The sequence below is a fragment of the Rhineura floridana genome, chromosome 2, assembly GCF_030035675.1.
Source record: "Rhineura floridana isolate rRhiFlo1 chromosome 2, rRhiFlo1.hap2, whole genome shotgun sequence".
NCBI classification, from domain to species: Eukaryota; Metazoa; Chordata; class Lepidosauria; order Squamata; family Rhineuridae; genus Rhineura; species Rhineura floridana.
Genome location: NC_084481.1, coordinates 101,547,277 through 101,574,609, shown reverse-complemented (window position 1 = coordinate 101,574,609; position 27,333 = coordinate 101,547,277). Strand labels below are relative to the sequence as shown.

The 27,333-nt window shown below is 43.4% G+C and overlaps 4 protein-coding genes across 9 annotated transcripts in view; 2 read left to right on the top strand and 2 right to left on the bottom strand.

The window, feature by feature from the left end:
* Positions 1 to 6,608, top strand: part of LOC133376898 (acyl-CoA (8-3)-desaturase-like) — a 43,078-nt gene extending 36,470 nt beyond the window's left edge. The window contains exons 10-12 of the mRNA XM_061609838.1: positions 410 to 489; positions 5,074 to 5,199; positions 6,080 to 6,608. Of these exons, the coding sequence (XP_061465822.1) occupies positions 410 to 489; positions 5,074 to 5,199; positions 6,080 to 6,131 (258 nt within the window). The 3' untranslated portion in view covers positions 6,132 to 6,608. The remainder of the gene's footprint in view (positions 1 to 409; positions 490 to 5,073; positions 5,200 to 6,079) is intronic.
* A 1,100-nt stretch (positions 6,609 to 7,708) lies between these two features.
* FEN1 (flap structure-specific endonuclease 1) lies at positions 7,709 to 12,524 on the bottom strand. Of its 2 annotated transcripts, none has more exons than XM_061609839.1 (2): positions 12,142 to 12,524; positions 7,709 to 10,675 (listed from the first exon to the last, which is right to left on the bottom strand). In XM_061609839.1, the coding sequence occupies exon 2, from the start codon at positions 10,603 to 10,605 to the stop codon at positions 9,457 to 9,459; it is 1,149 nt and encodes a 382-aa protein (XP_061465823.1). In that variant the 5' UTR covers positions 10,606 to 10,675; positions 12,142 to 12,524; the 3' UTR covers positions 7,709 to 9,456. The 2 variants fall into 2 exon arrangements, with proteins under 2 accessions (XP_061465823.1, XP_061465824.1); XM_061609840.1 differs by lacking the exon at positions 12,142 to 12,524 and adding an exon at positions 11,864 to 12,092.
* On the top strand, positions 12,379 to 15,695 carry TMEM258 (transmembrane protein 258). The gene is made up of 4 exons (XM_061609841.1): positions 12,379 to 12,552; positions 12,781 to 12,890; positions 13,831 to 13,980; positions 15,555 to 15,695. The coding sequence occupies exons 1-3, from the start codon at positions 12,550 to 12,552 to the stop codon at positions 13,955 to 13,957; spliced, it is 240 nt and encodes a 79-aa protein (XP_061465825.1). The 5' UTR covers positions 12,379 to 12,549; the 3' UTR covers positions 13,958 to 13,980; positions 15,555 to 15,695.
* A 1,662-nt stretch (positions 15,696 to 17,357) lies between these two features.
* The window catches only part of MYRF (myelin regulatory factor), a 144,581-nt gene continuing 134,605 nt past the window's right edge, over positions 17,358 to 27,333 (bottom strand). For 4 of the 5 annotated variants that reach the window (XM_061609821.1, XM_061609822.1, XM_061609823.1 and 1 more), the window contains 3 exons: positions 26,274 to 26,379; positions 25,268 to 25,342; positions 17,359 to 23,752 (listed from right to left, as the gene is read on the bottom strand). In XM_061609821.1, coding sequence (XP_061465805.1) covers positions 23,666 to 23,752; positions 25,268 to 25,342; positions 26,274 to 26,379 — 268 coding nt within the window. In that variant the 3' untranslated portion in view covers positions 17,359 to 23,665. Of the gene's footprint in view, positions 23,753 to 25,267; positions 25,343 to 26,273; positions 26,380 to 27,333 lie in introns of all 5 variants that reach the window. The other variant, XM_061609820.1, reaches the window with a different exon arrangement.

Here is a 27,333-nt window from a genome sequence, read left to right as displayed (position 1 = left end):
TCCTAGTTGTGTCTTAGGCTTATAGCAGTGAAAAGTAGGGACTTGACAATATGGCTGACATGGGAACCTACTGTGGACTCCTTGGGAACATGTGGATTGCAAAAACTTGGTGCTGACATCAATCTGAATTTGCTTACTATGGGAGGGATTTGGTACTAACATAGGGTTGTATCAAGCAAAGTCACTATGCAAGCAGAACAATAGCTCATGCAACAGAACTGCCCCTCCCTCTTTTCCCGCTGTGCTCCCCACATCTGCTCTGAAACGTTGAGGAACCCCCAGAGCACATTTTTGTGGGGGAGATGGGGGGAGAACGGAAGGTCTTTTGCATGAGCAGAAGTCACTTCATACTGGAGAATAAAGAAAGCTCTTAAAGTACTTCAACACCCACCCTCATTTCTCATTTCAGCTCCAGGGAACATGTAATGTTGACCAATCCTTGTTCAATGACTGGTTTACGGGGCACTTGAATTTCCAGATTGAGCACCAGTAAGTATGGACCACAAGAAAGTGTCTTCTGCAGGTTGGATCTACATAGATCAACATGCACAATGGGGCTTTTCTGACTCCTACCCTACAGCTCCCTGAAAAGCCACTCCCAAAGGCTGAAAGTGCCTCTAGAATGGTGTGCAAATGGGGGGGGGCTGCAGCAGGACTGGGAAATCAAGAGAAATCAATGGGGTTGCCTTGGGCAAGCAGACACGCTTTCATAGAATCATAGAGTTGGAAGGGGCCTTGTAGGCCATCGAGTCCAACCCCCTGCTCACAACAGGAAATCCACAGCTAGAGCATCTCCCGCAGATAGCTGTCCAGCCTCTGCTTGAAGACATCCAGTGAAGGGGATCCCACCACCTCCCTAGGCAGTCGGTTCCATTGCCAAACCGCCCTTACTGTCAAGAAGTTCCTTCTAATGTCCAATCTGAATCTACGCTCCTGCAACTTAAAACCATTAGACCTAGTCCTACCCTCTGGGGCAGCAGAGAACAAATCTGTACCCTCCTCTATGTGACAGCCCTTCAGGTACTTAAAGAGTGCAATCATGTCACCCCTCAGCCTTCTCTTCACCAGACTGAACATGCCAAGTTCCTTCAACCTTTCCTCGTAAGACTTCTTCTCCATACCGGCTATCATCCTTGTCGCCCTCTTCTGGACCCGCTCCAACTTGTCTATATCTTTCTTAAAATGAGGCGCCCAGAACTGAACGCAGTATTCCAGATGAGGCCTGACCAATGCAGAATATAGTGGGACTATTACTTCCCTCGACCTGGAGACTATAGCTCTGTTTATGCAGCCCAAAACCGCATTTGCCTTTTTTGCCGCAGCATCACACTGCTGGGTCATGTTCAACTTGCGATCCACTACAATTCCAAGGTCCTTCTCACACACACTACTGCTAAGCCGGGTATTTCCCATCCTGTACCCGTGCATTTTGTTTTTGTGGCCTAAATGCAGAATCCTGCATTTGTCTTTATTGTATGTCATTTTATTAATTTCAGCCGAATTTTCTAGTCTATCCAGGTCCCTTTGGATTTTATTCCTGTCTTCCATTGTGTTAGCTATCCCTCCCAGTTTCGTATCATCCGCAAACTTCATAAGGCTTCCCTCCACCCCATTGTCTAAGTCATTGATAAAAATGTTGAAGAGTATCGGCCCCAGGGCAGAACCCTGTGGCACTCCACTCTAGACCTCCTTCCAGTCGGAAGCAGAGCCACCGACGACCACTCTTTGAGTATGGTTTTCCAACCAGTTGTGAATCCACCTGACAGTATTTCCATGTAGTCCGCATTTGACGAGTTTGCTAATCAAAAGGTCGTGGGGGACTTTGTCAAATGCTTTGCTGAAATCTAGATAGATAACATCTACAGCATTTCCACCATCTACTAAGCTAGTGACCCGATCAAAAAAAGAGATGAGATTAGTTTGACAGTATTTTTTCTTGACAAACCCATGCTGGCTCCTTCTAATCACAGCATTGTCATCTAGATAGTTGCCAATGGACTCTTTTATTATCCGTTCTAATATCTTTCCCAGTATTGAAGTCAGACTGACCGGCCTGTAATTCCCCGGATCTTCTTTTTTACCCTTTTTAACGAGCAGGATGACGTTTGCCCGTCTCCGGCACCTCTCCCATTCTCCAGGATTTCTCAAAGATGATGGCAAGAGGTTCCGAGAGTATATCCGCAAGTTCCTTCAATAATCTGGAATGCAGTTCATCAGGTCCTGGAGATTTGAACTCATTTAGGTTAACTAGGTATTTCCTGACTATCTCCTTATCAATCTCGAACTGCAGTCCCGACCCCTTACTGAGATTGCTACCGATGCAAGGTTGCACACTGTTCCCTTTTTGGGAGAAAACGGAGGCAAAATAGGTGTTGAGCAGTTCTGCCTTTTCCTCGTTATCTGTCAACATTTTGCGGTCCTCATTGAGCAGCAGTCCCACTGTTTCCTTGGTCTTTCTCTTGCTTCGAACATATCTGAAAAACCCCTTTTTGTTGTTCTTCGCTTCCCTCGCCAGCCTCAGCTCATTCTGGGTTTTAGCTTTCCTTACACTATTCCTGCAAGCCCGAGCCGCTCGTCGGTACTCTTCCTTGGTGATGCGTCCTTCCTTCCATTCTTTATACATGCTCTTTTTTACTTTTACCTCCTCCACCAGTCTTCCGTGTAGCCACATTGGCTTTTTCCGATGTCTTCCATTTTTCTTCCTCTTTGGAATTGTTTGCGATTGCGCTTTTTGTAATACGTTCTTCATGAACTCCCACGCGTCTTGGGCTCCTTTTTTCTTTAGTCTATCTAGCCACGGGATCCTACCCATCATTTCCCTGAGCTTGCTAAAATCAGCTTTCCTGAACTCCAAGGTCCATGGTTGACTATATTTTTCTTTGGCTTTCCCCAGAATCACAAATTCCAGCATTACATGGTCACTTTCCCCCAAGGTACCGACCGCTTTAATTCCCGTGACCAATTCGTCCGTGTTAGTTAAGATCAGGTCCAGGATTGCCGATGCCCTTGTTGCTTCTTCTACTTTTTGAAAGAGGAAATTATCAGCAAGGCCCATCAGGAATTTGTTGGAGGCTTTGTGCTTCGCAGAGTTTGTCTCCCAGCAGATATCCAGGTAGTTGAAGTCCCCCATCACTACTACTTCTTGCCTCCTTGAGATTTCGGAGATTTGTTTGAGAAAGGCCTCGTCTACCACCTCTTCCTGGCCAGGGGGTCTGTAGTAGACACCTAGTACCATGTCGGTTTTGTTTCTCCATTTATTTTTACCCAAATGGTCTCTACCTGACCCCTTTGTTCGCTCTCTTGGATTTCCACAGAGGTGTATTTGTCTTTGACGTATAACGCTACTCCCCCTCCTTTTCTGTTGCTTCTATTCTTTCTGTAGAGTTTATATCCTTGAATGGCTATATTCCAATCATGGGAGTCATCCCACCAAGTTTGTTATCCCTATGAAATTATATTTGCCTTGATGCACTAAGACTTCAAGCTCCCCTTGCTTGTTTCCCAAGCTTCATGTGTTGGTATATAGACAGCAGAAGTCTCTTTTGTCCCGATTGGATTCCTCCGTTAATATACCCTGAGCTTTGCCGTGCCTCCCTTTCTCCCTCCCAGTGTCTACTGTACCCTTCAAATCGTTGCGTTTACAACCCGCTGTCTTTGGATTGGTATTTAAGCTATCATCTCCATCCCCCAGAGGCTTTAGTTTAAAGCCCTCTTGATGAGTTTTGCCATACTTCTGCCAAAGAGATTCTTCCCAGTCCTCGTGAGGTGCAGCCCATCTCCTGCCAACAGTCCCCCCTCCAAGAAGCTTAGACCATGGTCCCAGAATCCAAACCTTTCCTGTCGACACCATCTGCGTAACCAGTCGTTGACCTGCAGTATCTTCCTTTCCCTTTGTAGTCCTCTATCCTTCACGGGAAGAATTGACAACCACCTGCGCCCCCAAATGCTTGACCTTCCTACCCAGAGCCTCATAGTCCGAGGTGATCTGTTCCAAGGTGTTTCTGGCCGTGTTGTTTGTGCCCACATGGATGAGGAGAAAGGGGTACCTATCTTGTTTCCCAACAAGCCTCGGCAGGTTGTCAGCGATGTCCCGGATGCGCGCCCCAGGGAGACAACAGACTTCCCGATTCATTTTGTCCAGCTGGCATACCGGCGCCTCTACCCCCCTGAGCAACGAGTCTCCAACCACCAGCACCCTCCTCTTTTTGCCGCGAGCGGTGGTTGCATCAGCCTCCTTCTTCTGGGGTGTGGAGTCTTCCTTTGCAGTCAGTGTCTCTTGATGCAGTTGAGTTTGTTGAGGCTTTTCAGGGGTGCTGTCTGCTGAGAGACGCTGAAAGCGATTTGTTAGTTGCAGCAGTTCTGACTCCCTCCTGTTTTTCCTTGCCCTTACAGTGACAGTTGTCCACGGGGATTTGTTGCTGTTGCAGTCCTGTTCTTCCTTGTCACTTTCTTCCTGTACTTTGTGTCGCTCCCTTAATTCCTCTTGTGTTCTATCGAGGAAGTCCTCATCTTCTCTGATAAGTCGCAGGGTGTCTATGCATTGCTGCAGCCCCCTAACCTTTTCTTCTAGGAGCGCCACCAATCTGCACTTGCTGCAAGTGTAATCGCATCTGGTTTCCGTTAAGAAGATGAACATAGTGCACACGTTGCAGGTGACAACAACTGTTTGATCCTCCTCCATTTTTAAATTTGCACGCCATGAGGCGCACGCCGCCGAGCCTGATGGGAAAGAAAGTATGCAGATGAGCTGCTTACCTCACCAGAGCTCCGCCTCCTCTCTTGGTCAGCTGCCTCCCAAGTCTCTCAGGTCTTGCAGGGTCAGGAATCCCGAGTCCCTTCTCCCTCGCAGTGAGTGCTGCCGAGCCTCACTCCTGCTAGTGCAAGCCAACGTATCTTAGGATCCAAGCCAATGTATCTTAGGAATTTTCTCATGCAATGAGATTCTCTGTAGGAAAAGCAAATGTCTGGTGTGCGAAGCAAAATTTATATTGTCAGTTTTGTAGATGACTGTCTTATCTATGACTTGTACACTGCCTGTGAGTAGCAATATTTAAGACAGAATTATTTTTTCAGTCTTTTCCCCACAATGCCACGGCACAACTACTGGAAGGTGGCCCCACTGGTGAAATCTTTGTGTGCCAAACATGGTGTTGAATACAAGTGCAAACCACTGCTGACAGCCTTTGCAGACATTTTACGGTATGTATCAAAGGAGAAATTTGGCATAAAGATGCAGATGTACAGCAGGGAAGACTAAGCAGTTTCCTGTCCTCTGTAGCAGGGGTGGATAACCCAGTGGCTTGGATCAGGCCAGCCAAGCAACTTTTAGCAGCCTGCCAGACCCCTGACAAATTTTACTGGTGGTGGCTTTGTAGTGGCTTCTGCAGGGCAAGTCACTGCTGTTGAGCCACTCAGGTGGAAATGCTCCAATATCTCCCAAATGGTGACAACATTGAAGCAGACTGGAGCACTCATTCCTATGTCTGAAACTCTCTCATCTGCTCTCAGGGCAGTGGGTTGCCTCAGTGCAGAAGCCATAGGTGAATTGCTACTGGTAACAATTGGCAGGGGGTTAGCCAGCTGCACTAGCAGAAACCGCCCTGCTATTTTAAAGGTGAAGGAGCCTTTCCAGGATTAGCACAACAAAGTATGACAGAAGCAGGTGATGAGAATAGATGGTGTCTGTGTGTATGCGCATCCACACCCTCTATGGGCTGGTGTGGTAAGCTCCAACATTGTTTTCAACATTCATCAAAAACGTTTTCCTAAGCCTTCCTGGATTAGTTCATTTCTGCAGCTTTTATTTCCGATTGGCTTTACATCTTAAACTGTTTTGTCATATATTGTATTTTCCATTTTTGTATACCACTCAGGTATTTTTTTAAATATAGGGTGGTTTATACATTTTGAATGAAAATAAGTAGCAGAGCCATACTCACTTTAGTCATGCCCACTGCTGGCACTTCTGATCTGTAGTACCGATTGGCACTTCTGTTTGACTTCGTTCGATCTCAGTCATTTTATCTTTTCTTTTTCCATAAGCCTTACTTTGGTTTCCTTTTCACCCTTGTTACTGCAGCTCCCTAAAGGATTCAGGAGAACTTTGGCTGGATGCCTATCTGCACCAATAAGTACTGGTTTTAGAAAATGGATCCACTTGTTATCACCATACAGACATGCACTGGACATTTACCCAATTTCCAAATCCTATTTATAATTTTTGCCATTATTCGTTGTAAGATTCTCCCTTTGAAGGTGGAAATAAAGGTTATTTATGGATGTTCCCCATCAGCTGCTATTGAACAAAAGGGGGAAAAATGCATAAGGAAATGGTTGTGTGCTATTTTGAAGGGCTGCTGTTTTTCTATATGCACGATGTGAGATGTCACATGCTATCTGAAGACCCCAGTATGAATCCTGCATGCTTAGGCCCATTGAGATCAGCGGGTCTAAACAATTATCTGTGTAGTAGAAACTGCTGAAGCATTATTATGAATCTACCACTTTACAAGGAGATTGGGGTGAATTAGGGAACCATATATGGGTTTATACTTTATTGTAATCTTTATGTATATCTAAATAAATTTTATCAAATTGTTAAAGCGAAAGGTTGAACAAGAGTGATACCTGAAGGGCACCATGTTGGCTACCACTGTTTTAGGACATGCTACTCCTGCAGTTCCATTTTATACACAACAGTTTGTCTACAGTTAGAGCCAAGTGCTAACTGCATGCAACAAAAAGAATTGTCATAGGAGAGCTACATGCTAAGATGTGTTTCCTGGATAATGAAAATTATATTGTATAAACACAAATTTGTATTGGTGTGTATGAAAAATAGCAATTGATGTTTGGTGGTTTCTGTGCAGTCAGTCAAGCCTCATGCATTAGAGGATAAAGGCACATATTAAATTCACAATTCCCACCACATACAGCACTTACTTTACTGAACATTTGACTACAGGAATGTGTTAAATGGCTGCCACAGCTAGAAAAGAAGATGACTACACAATGGTGCAGGCATCTCCTCCCACCACCCCTGATCAATGGGAAAAGCACCTACATAAGGCACTGCCACACTCACAGAGAACGCTTTTACCCTCTCATCTGTTCGGAGTGGAAGGGTGGCTGTCAATGAAATGTGGGCTTGCTTAAGGGGCTGTGTTTACTCTAGAAGAGGCTGAGCAAGTGCAAGCAGGAACTGAGCAGATAGAGCACACACATTGGGGATGTTTGTGACCGTTTATGTGTGTCATAGGAGGTACAGGCAGGCACTTGCACCCTGGGGTGCTGTGCTGGTAACCCTTGCTCTAAACTCTGAACAGTGAAGAACTAGCTATCTGGTTCTGAGCTCATATGGTCTATGCTTCAGAAAATACGATTAAGTCTAAGATGGACTAGTCAGCTGCCCTGAGTGCCCTACTGTAGGGCAGAAGGGCAGGATAGAAATATTTTAAGTAAATAAAAAGTTGCTGCAAAAAAGGACTGGTAGCACTGGCCAATAAAGCAAGTTGCTCTTTTCACAGGACTTTTAAGTGACCGAGAGGGGAGACCATCCTCAGAGTTCTCCAGCTGTGCCTACCTTTTTCACTTGGAGCTGAGCTGTATCGTTTCAGAATGCAGCATAGCTGGGGGCTCAACTAGCAATGCTGTTCCATAGCCCCCTCCCCCAAAAAACTGTATGTCAGGCAGAGGAATCTAAGCTAGCCACCTCTCAGAAATGTTTAATTTCATAATTAAGGCATTTTTACATGGAGAAATATTCAAGCCTGTGTGCCCCTGTTACAGCATGAAGTGGTATAGTCGACACAAGTTTATCACCTCAATAAGAACTAGGCCTTTATTACAGGCAGAGTTAGGGTCTGACGTGTATTTCCTTCCTACGGGCGCCGTATATAAACCAGCCTCAAATCTGCCAACCCCTGTAATCTTAACATTTTCTCTTTATTTCCATGCTAGTATTTAATACCTTCCACACAAATTTAGTTCTGACACATTCCTGATTTACTAAAACAATATCAATAGATCTAATATCCTAACACCATATTTTTGGCTTGGCATGTCTTAAGAAACCAAACCAAAGTTACGAGATTTCACAATTGTTACAAGGACGTTGTGAGGTAACAGTTGTGTTTATAAAGGCATTTAAAACACCATTGTAAATAAGGGCACCATATAGCTCTTGTCTCCTGAACAAAGTTATTCCCAATGAGCAGAGTACTTTAGCCAAATTATAGCTTCTGCTGTCTCAAAATCTTGTCTACTTTAAATCAACAGAGCTATCAAAATCATTTTACATTCCTTTGTTTCATGTAAGTTTGCTATAAAGGAAGATACAATAATGAAGAGGGCTTTATTGTTATAGATACTACAAGACTTAAAACAGAAAAACAGTAGTGACAGGAGTCAACTGTGAGAAGTTATCAGCTTCTACATTGTTTTCACTCTGGCAGTAAAACTAACAAAAACCTAAGATACAAAAAAATGTGACAATAGTTCACAATTTGGTTTTATTACTCTGAAGGTCAAAGAGAAGTGAACTCATTTTTCAGCTGTATGTATTGACAAATTAAATGCCACAAAATCAGAAAATTGCTAATGTTAAAAAAGCAACATACATAAGCTTTGTACAGTGCCCATAGAAATAAATTCAACTTCTGACATTGAAATTAACAGCTTAATTTCTTGCCCACTTGCGTGCTTTCACTGCTTGTATTCTTCCAACTTTTTAAAAGAAATCCCTCCTAGAATGAACACAATTGACAAAATTCCTGCCAGCTTGATCACTGTTAATAGCCTCTGTTCTTTTGGTTGGCAAGAGTAAGTTGTGTAATCAAGACAAGAGGCCAAGTACATAATCTCTTCACCAAACCTATCTGACAAGTATTAAAAATCCTGTATAACAAGCATTAAAGAGACCAGGCTGTAAAACAGCTCCCTCAGCAGCAATCGTTGGTTCACCTAATTTCATGAGCAGTGTGGATTGTGTTGCAGATATTTCTAGCAGATACCTCACAAAATTCATTTTGATATCAAGCTCTACACAGTATTAAAAGCAATATTGGAAGCCACAATTCAAACCTAAACATCTCAACATGGTACTCCTAGTAAAGGTGGACCAATACTACATATGGAACTCAATGCAGCAGGAGTTCGCGGGACTCAAGGTGGCAGGAGCAGCACCTTCTGGATTCCTCAACTGTAGTACCAGCATTTGGACTGGCTGGATCTCTAGTTACTAATTAGCAGTGTCAAATACCCTGTCAGTGACAGACTGTCCCTTTCACCATGTATCAGTTTAATCTGAGCAAGAGGCCTGGCAGATAATTATGTCACATTCTGAGTGCCATAGAGCACATATTACTGCCAGGCTTTATATTTGCAGTTTAACATAATTTGTTCCAAGGAGGAGGATCTGGAGTGGAAGGAAACTGATAAGAGTTCCATAAAGTAACATTACTTTCCTCTTTTAAACTTGGATGTTACTGCACTACTACCCTTTGCTTTCTTCTTAGCAGATCCCTTGGGTTCTGGCTCCTTGCGTTTGACTGAAGTGATGGAGCCAGTAATCTTAAAAAAGTCATCTAATCTGCCCTGAGTGCTACCCTGGCGACTTTTGTTCAGTCTCTTGATCCCATTACGGATTCTTTCTTCATTGAACTGCTTCTCCCCACACAAGAAACTGATAAGACCTTCCTCATCTGGCTCACTCCATTTCAGCTCCACAGCTTCTGGGTCTACAACTTCAGGTGCCAGGAAAAGCTGTTGGGCCTCCTTGTGCAACCAATTCTCAGGCATAGGATACTTCTTGGCATCTATATGCTGAACAATCTTTTCTATGCTCTTGTACTGCTTGATAAGCTCCACGGCACGCTTTGGCCCAATACCACGAATGCTCTCACAGTAGTCACAACCCAGCAATATACAAAGGTCCACAAACTCCTCCTGAGTCAGGCTCATATCCTGAAGAATGCGGTTCAAATGGAATTCCTGAATGGGTAGTTTCTTCGCCTCACTAGCTGTAAGATGTCGCATTAGCACAGGGCTACCAAAGGTCAAGCAATCCATATCCTCAGTAGCAGCTGCATAGACCTTGCTCGCTTTCACTAGTGCAGCACAGCTAGCTTCAGCCTCACCAGGTGCATCTACATAAGGGATGCCCATCAAGGTCAGTAGTTTCTTACACTCATCGTTGTGCTGTTTGGTCACCTTAACAAGCCTCTTGCTGAATTTTTCTACATTTTCCTCCTCACCTGCCTCTTTAGCCTCTTGCAGCTGCTTCTCTGCCTCAGCTCGGCGCTCAGTGCGCTTGGCCAGTTCGCCTGATTTCAACTGTGGGGGTTTGCCATCAAAGACAAAGGCAGGCTTGATGCCATTTTCCACCATGCGGATGGTGCGGTAGAACATGCCCATCAAGTGGCTTGTGGTCTCACCTTCTTCATTCTGCAGCATGTCAGCTCCCTGTCTTACAGCAATCAGGAACTGATAAATACTCATAGATGCATCAATGGCCACCTTCCGGCCAAAGTAACTCTTAATGTCATTCTCTCGAATGGCACCAGGAGCTATATCGGCAATCAGTTTGGCCAGACCATGGATCCCCATCCTGGTGACCAAGTTGAAGTCTGCTTCTGAGATGATGCAGCACAGATGGAAGAAAAAACGCAGATGTGAACTGAAGATTTAAAGGGATAAGAAAGCAAGATGTTCAACTATTAGATCAAGGTATACTTTTTCCCATATTTTGCCTACCAATTATGATTATCAGCAGGCTGTTATTAATAACAACTTGTTTGTTGCTTTGCACCAAAACCTCAAGGTGGAATACAATGAAAATGCAATAAAATATCAATACACTATAAACAGGTTAATGAGCTACGCCTGAAGATCAGTTATGTACAAACTCCAGAGAAAGAAGTATAAGCTAACAAATACAGAATTTATGCATTTATTACATTTATATGCCACCTTTATTCTGCCATGGAACCCAGTGGGAACGAAATGGCCCATAGAGATAGGTCACCACAACAGGGAAGTGATAGACTTGGGATTTGAATGACTGTATCTGAGAACAGAACGACACAGCCAGGATCTGCTATTCTCCATCATTTCTCCCTGTCCACTGTTAATGTGGCCTATCCCTGTAGCCCACCTCATTCTTTCTTAGGATCCATTCCTTGATTGGTGTCTTGCATTTTCTTGAATGGAGCCATGTTATGTCAGTTGGCATTCACAGTTCCTATTATTTCCAATGTGCATTGAGATGGCTCCCTTCCCCCCCCCCAATCAGATTTCTTGTTGCTTGTTTTAATATATCCCTGCGAGGAAGCAAGTTCCATGAGAACTAGGGAGTCTGGGGGGATTAATGACTTTCCCCTGTGAGTTTAAGCCACCCACTCTGGGAGGAGGAAACAAGGCATTTGTGAGTAAGAGAAGGACTCCCATGTGTCTTATACACCAGATGGTCACTGAAATCATCTGGAGAAGCCCTCCTGACTGTTCCCCAGTTATCACATATTCATGTAGTTTCAATGCAAACTAAGCCACTACGTTGTGGCACCAGTACTTTGGAGCAATATTCCCAATGAAATCAGGCACAATTCTGATTATTTCACCACCTGTTTTGCCAAGCATAAATTAATTTGATTCAGTGTTGGTCACTTATTCTGCATTTATGACTTTATAACGTTTAAAGGATTTTATTGTACACCATCATGATTTTTTTAAGTTGGTGATTTAGAATCACTCATAAATACAAATAAAAGTGGCCACGGATGATCCCTCCTTAATCCGGACTCGTTCCGACTCTAAATGCACGAGAGGCCGTCTGTATGTCTCAGGCTACAATCCTATATCCATTTACCTTGGAGTCAATACCGCTCAACTCAACGTACAGGCCTGCGCTGCCACTCGCTAAACGCCTCTCTCCGTCACACTTTTACTATTTTCTCCCGAGAGTAACATACTTTATTACTGTTTATAGGGCGCGGAACGAGAGAGGCTCCGTCCCCTCAGCGGATGCGAAAAACGCCACGCCAGCGACAACTATGCCGAGAGCAGCTCCCTCCTTGCTCAGCTAGAGCATTCCCACAGCCTCCCTTCGTCCCTGCTGGGCCTCGCAGGGAGCGCGAGAACGTTTACCTTCCACGGCCGTCAGGTTACCTCTAGCCGCGCACGACCAAAGCCCGCTGACGACAAACCAGCCTGCCAAGCAACGAAGCGTCTCTCAGTCCGAAGCCGTAAAACTGCCGCACTCCTGCCTTTCCCTTCGCGCCTTTGGAATCCCGCGCTCAGAGACGCAAGAAAGGAGGGCGGGGCAGGGTGGCTCGCCTCTGGGAAATGTAGTTCGCGCACTCCCCCTGCCCTTCAGAGGACCAGGCGGACTACAATTCCCAGCAGGCTGTGAGAGAAGGCGCTCCTTTTTTTTGTTGTTGGAGTTGTTGACGAGAGAGGAAGATGACAGACGGAAAGGGCGGAGTGAGCGTGGAAGGAAGGGACGTGTCCTTCCGCCACCTGTGAGGAGAAGCCCCGGGAACCGTCAGCGAAGCCATGGTGAGAGGTTGGTAGGAGGGCTGTTGGCGGCGGCAAAAAGAGCACCGTCGCCATCCCCACTTTGCCAGGCTTTGGCACTCCTTTTCCGTGCCGCGGCCGTCGATGAGGACGAACTAGCGATGCCGAAAGAGCCTGCGAGGGATGGTCGGCGGTAGTGGCTCGGTTGTAAATACTGGTGATAAAATGTTATTTCACTCTTTTCTCTTCCCCCCTTCCTTTGAACTTCAGGAGCTTGAGACGATGAGCAGATACACCAGCCCAGTGAATCCCGCTGTCTTTCCACACCTCACTGTGGTGCTGCTGGCCATTGGAATGTTCTTCACCGCCTGGTTCTTCGTGTATCCTTTTCCAGCCAAAAGCAGCCCTGTTGAGTGTCAGGCCAGCTGCAGTCGTGTTTCAGTTGCCCACAAGAATGTGGAGTGAAGGTTGCCATATCCGGAGAGCATGCTTGTACTTTTATTTGAAAAATGGTTGTGGAAACTGTCTCTCTCCAATGTTTCTGAGCTATAAAACTCCCATCATCCCTAACCTTTGGCTATGCTGGTTGGGGCTGATGGGAGAGCAGCAACTAGAGGGCCCATGGTTCGCCATTACTATTTTAAATTATTTGCCAGGTGCTGTTCAGCAAACAAGAGTTTGTAGTTAGGCTGGGCAGAGGATAAGGGCAATAAGGATAATAGAATACACATAAACAAATGTAACAGAGTAAAAGGCACACTCGTTAAATAAAAAAGAGTAATTCACTGTATAATAATTATATTTTAGTACAAGCCTGAACAAATAAAAATGCCTGTGCCTGGTGACAGAAAATTGGCAACAGGAGAGTCAAGAAAGAATACTAATTGCACAGAAGTGCATCTTATTAGATGTCTGTATTGGAGAGGCAACATGGATATATTGGGACTTCCAGCAGCACAATAATTTAATTTCTTCTGATTTGTTGATTTGTATACTTAATGCCTGCAAATGTTTCTTTGATAATGTTCCTGATACTGGGGGATCGTTGCCACCTTGTTTATTGGGCCTTAAGTTCATTCTTTTTAAAAGCAGGTTGTTACACTGGTGAAATTAAACTAGTAAAACATTTTCTTTTGTTTGTTCACCTGCTTAATTTCTGCATGTCAGGTTGCTTTTAAAGGGGGAGGGGCAGTGTAGGGAGTAGCAACCCTATTGAACAAAAATATCACAGCCTTTTGCAAAACTTTCAGTTTTCAGTGTTCTTTGCCAGGACTTTCTCCACTCTTTGGTCTCTGGTTATTGCTTTAATTAGTATGTCAGATATGAAGTGACGTCCACTAAGTACACCCGGGACATTTATAAGGAACTGCTCATCTCTCTGGTGGCTTCACTCTTTATGGGCTTTGGGGTACTCTTCTTACTGCTATGGGTCGGAATCTATGTGTGACAGAAAGCTGAGAGCTGTTTCAGGTAAGAAATTCAAATTGGATTCAGTAATGTCTGTTTTCTGGACAAATTTGAATGGAACAACTTCCCAGAAAATTTTGTGATGCCCTGTGTTGATTAGGATCTGATTTAGCATGTTAGACATTTCGTTTTCTTTATTAAATATGTATGTCATGTTAATTTTAAGTGTTATGTAAATATTTCAAATGTTTTTTTCTAATTGCTAGAAGTATTTGAATTGAAATATTTGTTTAGGATGGAAAATCCATGAAGTACCTTTTCAGTACAAGTATTTCTATTCATAGGTCACACTGTATTCAAATAGGTCTGAAAACCTAAAAAACGTACCTGGGAGTTGGTCCCATTAAACTCAATAAGCCTTATTCCTGGTTAGACACAAATACAGCAGAGATGTTAATGTGGTTTAAATGTTATATTCAAATAAAGTTAAAGTAGATTAACTTTATTGGAAAACTTGTAAATATTTCCAGATGTAACAGTTCTTGACATCATTTATATCATAAGAAAAAAAATGAAGGCACTGAATACTGTTGGCATACTAACAGGCTAAACCTGTTTTGGGCAGGGGGAGATTCTGGGGCAGAACAATGGCTTGCTGTCCCCAGGGCAGGTGGTGGTGCTAAGGATTTCCCCCCTCCTGTTGGAAAAAATAGCTATGCCAGCCCCCAGGGTTGGTATAGTTTGGGGCCAACTTTGTAGGCATGTCAGAGCAATGAAGACGCTTTGGCTCCTAAAGATCTGTTACCACCCACAAGATCCATATTTTGCCCACAGCTGCCAGAATATCACTGGCTGGGCATCTGTGCTAGCAAAGCTTTCTTCAGGAGTAGTAGGGGGCCTGTGGTGGGGTAGATGTCCCACCTGCAGCGGAGTAGGACTCGCACCACTTCTTAAGCCCTATCCCCCACCAGCTTTTGGCTGGTTGTAGGATTGCAGTAATCCAAAGATCTATTATGGATCTGTATTTATTATATACACATGCATGCTTTCCAGGAACAGATGCTTTACAACTTTTTAAACTACCTGTTATATCTGTCAATCATATTACTTATTAATGTTGTGAAACAATGGATTTTTAGAAATGGAAAGTATTCTGTGGAGAAAAATATACCAACCGATTATAGAAAAATGTCCATTCCACGTCACTGAGAAGGGTGTAGGTATGAGGTGCACACACCAGTTATAGTATGCAGTGTAGTACTTATTTATTTGCCAGGCAAACGTCTCATGATAGGCAAAGGCTCCTGTAGCTTACTGGGGCCATTTCACATTGACAGAGGGCAAAAGATGTAGTGGGTGACAGAGTAGTATAAATCCATTGGCAATTGCACAGTAAAATATAGTTTCTGGGCCCCTCTCACTTGGTTTGTTTTTTAATTTGCAGCTTGCCTTAAAAGGCACAATTTATTAGGACAACCACTCAATCATGTAGAGCACAGAAGCCCTTCCAGTTGCCATGACCTTGTTTGGATTCCTAATTTGTATGCTTCCCTATTTTGGACAGCAGCGTAGAAAACTATAATGGTGGACTGTACACACTAGAAAATAGTTTGACTTATTTGTTTCTTTCATTTCAGGATCCAGAAGCCTTACTGCAGCTCCTTTTTTATTTTTGTACTTAATGTGGCTCTCTGCAGTTGTGGACTGGTGTATCATCTTGACTTCTTGTAGCCTGGAGTGTCACATCAGACCAATAAAGTTGACTCTGATGAGCTGAAGTTTGTGCTCTTCTTTGTTCTTTGGCTTTACTTTTCTGCCATATATGAAGACCCATTGCCTTTCTTCCTCCTATAGGCCTATACAGTATACTGGTCCTCTGATGTACCTTGTGGAACCTACACCTGCTGCAGGACATATTACTCCACTCACAGAGCAATTGCTGTTTTGTTGTACCCTTCTCTCTGGGAAAGGCAATGAGTCTTCATATATTTGTGTTGCATGTGCTCGCTAAAAGGGATATTGTCTCAGCCCCTAGGACTCAGGCAATTGTGATAGCAGTCGGCATTTCATGTGACAGATAAGACTTTCCACTGAACAAACTTTCAAATCCACCTTTAAACAGAAACAAGCAAAGGAGCATTTTTTCTCCTCTTTAGCACAAACAGTATGCTAGATACTACTACACAAAACATCCCCTCATTTTTCTTCCTTTCTGTTATTTACTGTGAGAGCCAATGGCTGTTTACTCTGCAGTAAGTCCTCCTAAATTCAATGGGATATGCCCAAGTAGGTAAATAAACTTGCTGCAGAGTCCCATTGAAGGCAGGGGGATTTACTCCTGAGTAAACAGGCACATAGGCTCAGTGTGGTAAACACTGTATCTGGGGTGTTCCCATTCTAGAGCAACAAATAAAGGTGTGTGTATATTATGAGCAACATCCATACAATTGTGCAGAGTGTAGAAAGTGGATTTATTTATTTTCCCCTCCTCCCTACTACTATCTCTGTCTAGTTTTGGCTCCAGCTTGATTTTTCCTCTCAGTTCGTGGCCCTGTTTCATGGGATGGCCTTTAGAGAGGTATTTTCCTTTCACTGGCTTGTATTAAACTGCAAAGGCTAAAATACCATTCTGGCTTGAGGGATACATCTTTGACTGTGAGCTTGAAATCCTTAAATGACAAGAGCCTTTAAAAAACTAGGCCTTAAAATGTATAAATCCCAGTTCTACAGTAATTTGAGTATCCAGATAAAAAACTGGAAGTTAGTAAAATATGTGTAGCCCACAGATTAATGAATATAGTTTTAATAAACTGCTTTCTAGCAATTCCATGCTTTAATAAGTCCCTAATGAAACATTTTGTTCTAAAATTTAAACTGCATTAAGTTCAAGTTGAAAATTGCTGTATTAACTAAACCTATATTTGGGTATTTGACCGTAATAAACTAAACTAACTAAAACTAACTAAACCTATAGGTAGGAAGTGGTGGACTAGTATTGAAGGCATAGATGGGCGTTTGTATCTTGATTGAAGAGTTTTTCCAGCATCTAACAAATCTATCTCCCTGAAACATTTGTGACACGCCAGTGACCAGTCCAAAGGGAAAGATGAGGGTCTCATTTAGGCTTTGATGTCATAGGTAATTGAAAGGGTGATCCATTCCTTTAAAAACAGGAGGACATTGTGGCCCCATCCACCTAAAGGCTGTCACACAGAAGGATGCAATACACACTTACTTGGGAGTAAGCCCCTCTAAACTCAGCGAGTTTTACTTCCAATTAAGTACACATCCAAGAAAAGAAAGCCCTTTTTAATCAACTCACAAGTGCCCCTGATTTTAAAAATACTGTTTTTAATCAATGTGCTTAGATGACCATTACCATGTTAAAAGAGGGTTCTTCCTTCTCTCACAGAAAGAATTTCTTCTTTAAAATGTCTACTATAACATCTGTGCATCAGTGCTTATTTTGGCAGCACATATACATGTGTGCCAACACACTTCTTGTTTCAAAAATACTGTTTATGCCCATAAGCAGATTTAATCAATTAAACTGAATAAAACAATCATTAAAAACAAAAACAAAAAAAACCACCCTCTGGTTGCAGCCCTAATCATTACATTACCTGTAACAATTCAGTTCCATGAGATAGAGGAAGAAGCCATGAGCCAATCTTGGATACAAAGTAGTATACTTATATATTTATTTATATAGGTACATTTCTTATGAATAAGAGGTCTACACATAAGCAAAACAAGAAGTAGAGGAGTCCTGAGCACCAGCACTCCAAAACCAACAAAATATAAATACAAATCAGAAAGGTAAGGGAAAAAGCAACCACACATATCCTCCACCAAAGTAAAACAATAAAACTTCATTAATATAGCACTCACTAAGGATACAACTCTGAAACTGAGAACAATATACAGTGATTAAAGCTGTGATAACATTTAAACCAAACAAATTAGTGCTTTATCTTCCTTAAGGCTCACAGTGATGGCACAAAACTTTTATTTACAGGCTTTAAGCTTTTAACAACAAAAAGGCAAAAGGCTTATGAATTTTCCTTTGAGAACTCATTCCCAGCCCCTCAAAACAGCCACACTTTAAAAGCTGGCTCCATATCACCTTTGATTTTCTTCTTGGCTCCCTAAATGTCTAGAGAGAGAGCTTCAGGTTCCAACTCTAAAGAAAAAATAATTTCCTGCTAGGCCAGCACTAGAATAGAGCTCCCTTTGTCAGATGTAATAAATCATCTAGTTGTCAACCCTTCATTCTTCTATTTTGGGAGAGTATGTAAATGGTGTAAGTAGGGAGAACATCTCCCAAGAAAGGAGAGTAGGTGAAGATGCTAAACTGGCCAATCCAGCTAATGTCTGATACCAATTCAAACACAGGCTATAGAACTATTCTTTAATGTTGGTCGTCTCCCACACACCCCAATACTGTAGAGCACTTTGAAATTTTAAAAAGTGCTACATAGATACAGTAAGTAGTTATAGCAGTTTAAAACAATAAAACCATTAAAACTAATGTAAAGAATACTACTGTTATCATGGATTACGCATATCAGATTCTCAGAGATAGAACTGATGTGAATTTACCAGTGAAAGTGTTTGATACATGTACAGCCCTTCTCTCCAATGCAACCTGTTAAGACCAGAAGAAAAAGTGATTGGTTAATTTACTTCTGATGTCACCACACCCCTGCTGCCCTCACCCTGATCTTGATAGGTAACAAACTATGGACGGATGGATGGTTATATTTTTTTATGCCCTGGGGAGTGGGCAAGGGATAGTCAGGTCAAAATGTGAATGTCCTCACCAGATTGTTTTTAATCCAGTAGTTTCTTAACCACTGGTCTGAAGACTTCTTATTGCTGGTCTGTAGAAAGGAGAGTGTTTAGCTTCCTGCTGTTGGGAAGGAGAGCAGCAGAGACACACCAGGACTAAGATGAGGAAGATGCTCTCAACCATTAAGATGAACAACAAATCCTTCCACTTCTATGAGCTGCTTCTTGCATTACTTCTTACAGGCTGGTTTGTTGTTTCCCAAAATTCCAGAATAGCACAGGAAACCCCAGGCCCTGCCCCTCCTGTAACTTCTCCCCTTGCCAGGGTCAACACTTAGGAAACTGGGTTAATGATGATACAGAGAAGAGCTCCAGCATGAGCACCTCCAGTGGGACACCTAGTGCCGGGAAGGAGTGGCACTGCGTCGGCTCCCGTTTTGCTGGAGTAATGTAAAAATCCAGCCTACATGGCAAGTACAGGGAATCAAGGCTCCAGAATGCAGAAAGGAAGACCAGCCTCTCACTGCTAGAAAATGTAGTGCTGCCCCCTAAGGTCCTGATTTTCTAATATCCAGAGTCAGAAGAGGTATCTGAATATTGTCCAAGGACAAATGTATTTTTTTGTGACACTCTGAACTTGCTTATGGTGTCCTTGAATGAAGTTCACCTGGAGAACTAGAACTGCATTCTAGTTGGAGGATTCCTGGATGCCTGCGTGGTGAACAGTAATTTCGTACTGAACCTTCATGGATGATCAAAGGCACATCCACCACAGTGGATAAAGGAATGGCTTCCAGTGGGGAGACCAAAAAAAAACTAAGCAGGCATGGACCAACAAGAACAGCACCAGGAAAATATGGTAGGATCAGCTGGGTATCTAATGCCACCATATGGGCAGCCAATTCCATTTTTGTGAAGTATTTGCATGTCTCTGTCGGTAGAGTACTTTACAATGGTGAGTGCATGTTGCCATAAATGAGCCTACTGTTCCAGCTGCTTTGTCAGTTAATCTTAGGGGAGATTAAGGAAGGACTGGGAAACCTTTTTCAGCCCAAGGGCCACGTTCCCTTCCGGGCAAACATCTGGGAGCCACATGTCAGTGGTACGCGGGGCTAGAAGAAAAAATGGGCAGAGCAATGAATGTAGCTTACACCTCTTTAGAGTAGGCCAGTTTGTATGCACACTCGCACATCTTTCCTTATCCACCATACAGCCAAGCAAGAGTCATTATCAGAGTTCAAGGACACAGTTCAGCTAAGCAAAAACACTCAAGGGTTGTGTAAAGCAAGGCCAGTGAGGAGTGTGGCCTGGAGAGAGAGGGTGTGGCTGGGTAGCCTGGGGGCCAGACGGAGGCCTGGAGGGCTAAATATGGCCACTGGGCCTGAGGAAACTGGTTCACCCCTAGATTAAGGCTAAGTGAATGCTTAGGTGGCAGGTAAGCAGTCCAAAGCTTCCTTGTGGCTTCTCAGGAATTTCCTCTAACAAATGTCATACTGGTCACTGCCAAATGCATTAGCTAAGTGAATCTTCGACCCATTACAGTGATGCCTAAAATGTTCATGAAAAATAAGAACTCCCCATACCTATGTTTCTGTCTCTTACTCTGAGAAACAGCAACAGCGTCTAGCCTGAGTGGGTGGAGTGTGCATATGCCTGTCAAACTAAAACTCCAAAGCAATTCAAGAAAGTACAGGTTAAGATCCCCCCCCCCGTCCTCTACATTGGCTCTACCAGACATACGCTGGAATTAAGGCAGTTCAGGAGAAGGAGAGGGAGGAGAAAAGGGAGAAATGTATGAGGGGGGATTCTAAGGGGCTTCAGCTGGTGGAGTTCCTAGATAACATGGATCTGTTCATGAAGAAAGAAGACTGTAGTAGGTAGAGAGAGAAGCAGGGGCTATAAAGGGTGGTCTGGAAAAGCAACAGTGGCAGTTGCTCTGCAGCATCTGAAGCTTTTGTCACTGACAGGCTGTTGCCCAAGTGACGTTTAAACCAATATTGCACTTCTGGCATTTAAAAAAGGTAAAGGTGTCCCCGCACTTGTAGTGCGAGTCGTTTCCGACTCTTAGGGCGACGTCTTGTGACGTTTACTAGGCAGACCGTATAGATGGGGTGGGATTGCCAGTTCCTTCCCCGGCCTTTCTTTACCCCCCAGCATATGCCAGGTAATTTAATGCAAGATAATTTTCATAAATTACACCACAACTGTGCAAACCTATACATCTACATAGAAGTCCCACTGAATTCAATGGGGCTTGCACAGAGGTGAGTATAGAATTGCTTCCCAAATTGATTTCTGCTCTTCCTTCATTTGCAATTCAAATAGGTGGAACCCCCCCCCACACACACACACACTGCCTTGGCTGCAGAAAATGCATTAACAAATGACATAGCCTAGTCTGACTGATGTTAGTGTATCTTTGACTTGGGGCCAAATGAGATGCGAATAAGGTGGATATAATTGTGGATCTTCTACATCACATCTAATTGTGCCTGTAGGTCGTTATCTCTTTATACCAAGAGCAGATCACATTTTTCGACTGCTGTATTTCTTGGGCAATAGTGCCAGCTGGTGGTGCGCACCAGCAATTACAGCTGTACATTCCTTATATCCTTGTTCCTTGATAGGCACCCCACAGGCCATTGTCAGACTTACAAAGGCTGCAGCCGTGCCCATGGTCTACTGAATCTTCGCATCTTTCCCACCCCACGCACCTGTGTGCTCATCTCTGCTGCTTCTAGTGAATGGTAATACCACAGTGAAAAGTGCCATTTTTCCTTATGCTCATGAGACTAGAATATGCAGCATTATAAAGGAAAGATGGCAGTTATTACTGGGCATCTAACAGACACTGAGGACATATCTACACATTACACCTTTCTGTTAGTTTTATACCACTTTCACTGTCCCTGTTTCCTTCAAAGAATCCTGTGGACTGTAGTTTGCTGTGGGTGCATCACATTTTCTCTTGGAAATCACAAACTTCTCACACAGAACTAGTTACCAGAGTTCTCGGTGAAGAGGGACTATTACATTTGTGAAAGACACAACCTGAGAGTAGCAAATACATGAAAGTGATGAGGGCCTAAAGGAGCAAGTGAGGGGGCAGAGCCTGCTTACTTGGCAATTTCATTAATAAAATGGCAGATTCATCCACGAATGCAGGCATCACTATACATTCCACCAACACAGAGAAAAACCATCATCAACTGAATTCCTACCTGAACACATTTGTCCTTTTCATTACAATAACCCGATTTAACAACTGTCAGTGCTAGGTGATTAGAATAAACCAAAGGCAGGAATGTTTGTATCTGTGGACTTGCAGATTTATATTTTGATTCAGGATCAGTGAGCAGCACCAGCAGCGAGCAAACTTGTTTCCTATCTTTTCCTTCCCCATCATTTCACTTTCCTCTCCATGCTGTTGTTCACATTCTTACACAGTAGTCTAAAACAACCCTTTTTTACAAAGAACCAGAGCCTGGCTGAGTTGGCCTATCCTTTCTCCCTCTGAATGGAGGCTAAAGGCCTGATACGCCTGATAAGTGTTTGTGCTTATGCATCTGTCTTAATTCCTTGCACCACCTGATTCAAAATCTAGGTGCACTTTAGTTTCCTATGAGAGACAAGCAGATCAATAATTAAGCAAACTGATTTTTTGTTTTGGGGGGGCAGGGAAGATCAGTGGTTTAGCAGGTTAAAACCTTGTAACAGCAAGTTACCCAAAGTATTCCTAAAATACGCTTAAGAATGCCAAGGAGGCTAAGGTCTGGAGTGGAGGGGAAAGTGTTCTGTTTGTTGCCTGACAGTGACCCCTTGGGGATCAAAACACTTTTCAGTCTGGATATTTTTAGCATAGGATAGATCTCTTCTGGTGGCCCTCCCTCTCCCTCATTTGGGATGGCGTTTTGCTGAGCGTGGGCTTTGCTCTTTAGGTCAAAGGCATTTTTTGCTGCTCTAGATGTATGGGCTTAGGAAAGTTGTTGCTGCCATCGTCATCCCCCCACCCCCAGTGTGTATACATCAGTCCAGTGACAAAGCCCAGACACTGCTGAATTAGATTTTGAGGGGAGAACGTTATGACTCCTAGCTCGCTTCATTAGAAGCATCTTCATCCAAATCTGAAAAAGAAGGCACAATGGGAGCAAAACTAGACTGCCTGAGACTCGCAGAGTAGTTTTTGTGAGGTTCTTGAGGTCTTCTCTCCCTGGAATGTAACTATATTGCAAAAGCGAAGAGGAGAGAGAGGAAGTAGCCAGAGGCAAATGATGTAGCTTTTCCATTGGTTGATGCTGTTCGAAACAACCAGTCATTTGTGTGTTCCAGTGTCACCAGGACTTCTGCAGAGCATAAGTTAAGACAGAAGCAGCTAGCTACCAGCCAGAAGGTCAGAAGCTCCAGTGTATGACTTGCAAACACAGCCAGGCAGAATATTCCTCTTACAGGAAGAATTCCAGTGTTTGAGCTTTAGGACAGGACTCCCAGCGTCATTGATGAGAAATGTCAGTGAGTTAGAAAGTTGCTTCATTGGCTTTCTGGGTACTGAGATCCATTCCCAGCCAAGCCGTATTTCGCAGCTTTGAGGTGTCCAAACCGATTGAATCCAGGCATGGTCCAGTGTAGAATTTTCAAATCCAGTGTAATAATGAGGAAAAGGAAGAAATGCCAAAGTCCCTACAAGTTTGGCATTCAAAGGACTGAATGACATGGATCTGGAATGTCAAGGGGGGGGGGAAATGCCTCAATATTTCAGTGTTTGGCTGGTGGCAATGTATCCCCAAAGTTGCATGACATTCTAATGTCAATATTCCACCACTAGAAAATAAAAAAGAACCAAACCAGCAGATCAGAGGCAACAGGATACGACTTGGGGGCTCATAGGAGAGAACATCCAGTCCAGTGAGTTGTGTGGGCCATTTCAGAGCCAATCACAGGGCGGTGGTGCTCCCAAGACTCACTCACAGAGCCAGTAGAATTGGAAGTAATAGTCTGTAAAGAGAGAGCCCATCTGTTCCACAGTGGCACTGCAGTTAGCTTGGCCCTGTGGCGAGAGAATGAAAAGAAGACAAGGTTCAAGGGAAATGAAAACTTTCACGGAAGGAGAAGGCTCATCTTCATGGAAACACAAAGGTTAGCCAGCAATAACTGGATGCAGTTCCAAGGCCCTGTCTTCTCATTTGGGTCCAAATATGAAAAGATTTTGGTAGGGTCTTTGGTTAAAAATTACTAAATTTTCTGTGAAAAAATTAAGTAAAAATGAAGTTTTAATTTAGAGCAAAAGCAGAAAAAAAAACTTTTACCAGTTCTTTGACATTTACTCTCTGATTCTGAAGTGGGGTTCAGGCAGGCAGATTTCCTTTCCATTATACATACCTACACAGAGCGGTGCTGAATCCATCATCTGCAAGCTTGTATTTCAGTTCACAGGGGATAGTGTGGGGGCAGAAGTCTAATCAGAAACAAATTGGAAACCTGTAGCCCAGTGGACCCAGCTTAAGAGTGAAAGCTGTGCATGGTTGCGCCAGGGCTTCTCAACAAACTCCAGATTTGTCTTCTTTCATGGTGGGGCAAATGTGGAAACTTAATACACTGATGCTATTGCTACCTAGAAGATCAACTATCCCCGCATGTGGGTATGACAAGGAAGCAATGAGAAATGGACCCTTGAGGGGAAGGAGCAACCTCAATAGATTATGTGGTAGTAGATCTGGATTGTGACCCTGGAATCAATCTCTTAATTAGTCCCACAGTAGGAATAGGACAGCAATTCAATTCAGTTCACATCTGAAGCCAAATATATCAAATTTGCACTTTCCGAAACAATTTGAGAACCAAAACACAGCTATCTTTTGAAATTCGCCCTTATTTGAATTTTGCAATGTAGTTCGCCAACCAATGTTTATAAAAATGCATACATTAAGGGAAAGCACACATAAAAATGAATATATGAATGAAAACAACAAAGAGAAATGCATTATATGATGAAAAATTGCTTGCAGAAATGTGAACAATATTAAAAAAACATATACAAAAATGTGTTTATGGGGAGAAATTTGCACTAAAATGCTGGAGAATTTTCATGAGGATTTCTTTAAAAGAAAAAAATCACAAATTGCTGCAGAAATATGGAGAACTGAATTTAAGATTTGAAAAATGAGAAATTGAGAGAGCCAAAATTGACAGAACTTTCCATCCCTATCCCACAGATTTGCGTATTCTCTCTACTGCAGATTAGGGCTACACAAAACATCCCCCTCCTCCATATGATAGAGGTGCTGCTTTCAGTGAGCACAGGATCTCTTCCTGTCCATCCATCAACAGCCTGGAGTCCTGGACAGACCTCCTGTGCATGTCTCTGCACATGGATATAATCTGCACACTCATCTATGCCTGCTTGGCTTTGGGGTTCTCAGTTCTCTGCTCCACTGGCATCAGAATTAGTCTCATGTGGAGATTCCATTACAGAACGGTGACTCTGTTGTCTTTCAATACACTCCTTTCCTCATCTCTAAAGAATGAGTTGAAATACTGTTGGAGAGGACATACTTATACTCACAGGCCTAGCAAACCGGAAGTGGTAGGTGAACTCTTGGAATGGCATCATCACCACAGACCAACGGTATGTTATTCCCTAAGGAGGAAGAAGAAACCACACCTGGCATAAAAGAGACGTGGCTGCTATAACACTGGTGTCTTTCCCTGGTCAATGCTAGATGGAGCCAATGCACCTTGCTCTCTTGCCTTTCCTAGCAGGAAGCTGAAGCAAGAGAGGGCCAGGCAGCAAGGCACATTTTTCTAGCTCCGGTTACAAGCGGTTGTGTCTCCCTTTTGGCCAGGGGATGAATGGGCAGAGAATAAGGGATGGGGATGCATGGAATTAAGATCTTTACTGAACTGGAAAAATACAGTTTATTGAACAGTGAAAGCTAACCTAAATGCAAACTTGACTGTGTAGCTCTGCCCACTTTCCTCACAAAGTGTCAGTGCAGAGAGGGGGGATGATCTGAGTGGGGGGATTTCAACCCTTTGCTTCCCATGCTGGCAATTGGGGGTGGGAGGGGCAGAGAGACCTGCACTCAAGGGCACAACTATGCAGTTAAAGTCACATAGAGTTTGGCCCTGAGACAACAAATATTCCCCAAACCATATGATTAAATATTTAGACCATAATCACAGACTGTAGAAAAAAGTTAAACAAGCTAATGATGGCCATTTGTGAAAATGATTTACTTGTGATGAATGCTTATGCATTTTTCTCTTCCACACTGAAAAGTGTGCCTCTTTTTACCTCTTTGACTGTTGGTTTGCATACACTGTGCAGCACAATATTATATATGCCTTACTCAGAAGTAATTCGTTCAGTGGGTCTGACTCCCAAGTAAACGAGTAGAGGATTGTGGCCTAAAGATACAAGGTTCTGAGGAGCCGACAAGCATTCACACAACAGAGTATGAAAGCCAATGACACCAGTTTCCTTTTTTTATTATGAGCAGAAACTTAGAGATGCAGGTCTACTATGTGGCCAGCAAGCACCTGTCACCTGAGATACTTTGTGATCCTACCTGAGTGTCTGTTGCATCAGAGAAACTGTCCATGTTCACAACATTGTGCTGACATGGGTTGCTGGAGACGACACCACAAAGATAGCCGGACACAGCAGAGGAGGCACTGGGAGAGAGTAAAAGGGAAGAGAGGGCCTCTAGTTTAAGGCAACAAGGTGAGCAGTTTTGATGTGCGACACTGTTATCTTGGTAATCCCTCCTGCCATGCTTTTTACTGAGCATTCATCATGATTTTTACTGAATGTTCATCATGATTAGTGCTCATGATGTTATCAGGGCCATTACATACAATTGCACTTTCAATACCATTGGTGCATGCAAATTTTGTTGGGCAGTCATACTGCTTCATTTGAAATAGGTGCATGTCCCGTAGTTTCCTGCTGAGATCCTCTAACTTTTCAAACCACAAACGTTCTGGTTTTTTTTGGGGGGGGCGGGGGGGTTGTCCTGCTTTTGTTTCACTGTAGTGCAAGAGTGCCCTTCCAGACACCAATAATGTGGTAGCATTGGGGAAGCATAGCAGAACAACTAATAAAGCAGAGCAGTGTGTGGATGGTCAAGTATAAATCCACCACTAATGGACTATTACTGCATCGCTGACATGTTGCAGGATACACCCGGTGTGTGTGTGGGGAGTCCAGAGGGACCCCCACAATAAAAGAAATGCCACAATTCCATCTCCTGGAGAGCTGTGCATTCCAGCACACACTCTTATCCCACTGCCAACTACTTTCATCACTTTGCACATCCATCCATCAACTTACTCAAAGGTAAGTCCTTATCTTTCTGGTTCTATTTCATTATAGTTCACATAGGCTTGCAAGTCTAAGGTAAGTTAACCTAAGGAAATTCATGGAAGTAACATTTCCCATTCCCTCCTCTCCCCTGCAGCCATCTGTGGCCTCTGAAAAGCCTCCCTGCAGAATGGGGTCCCCCTCCTGAACCCTGTAGAGTCTTTTGTCAGTGGGAGCAGGGGGCTGCAGGAAGTAGGAGAGGATGGAAACTTTCCCCCCATGAAATTCCTTAAGTTAACTTATCTAAGGATCCAAACCATGATGGT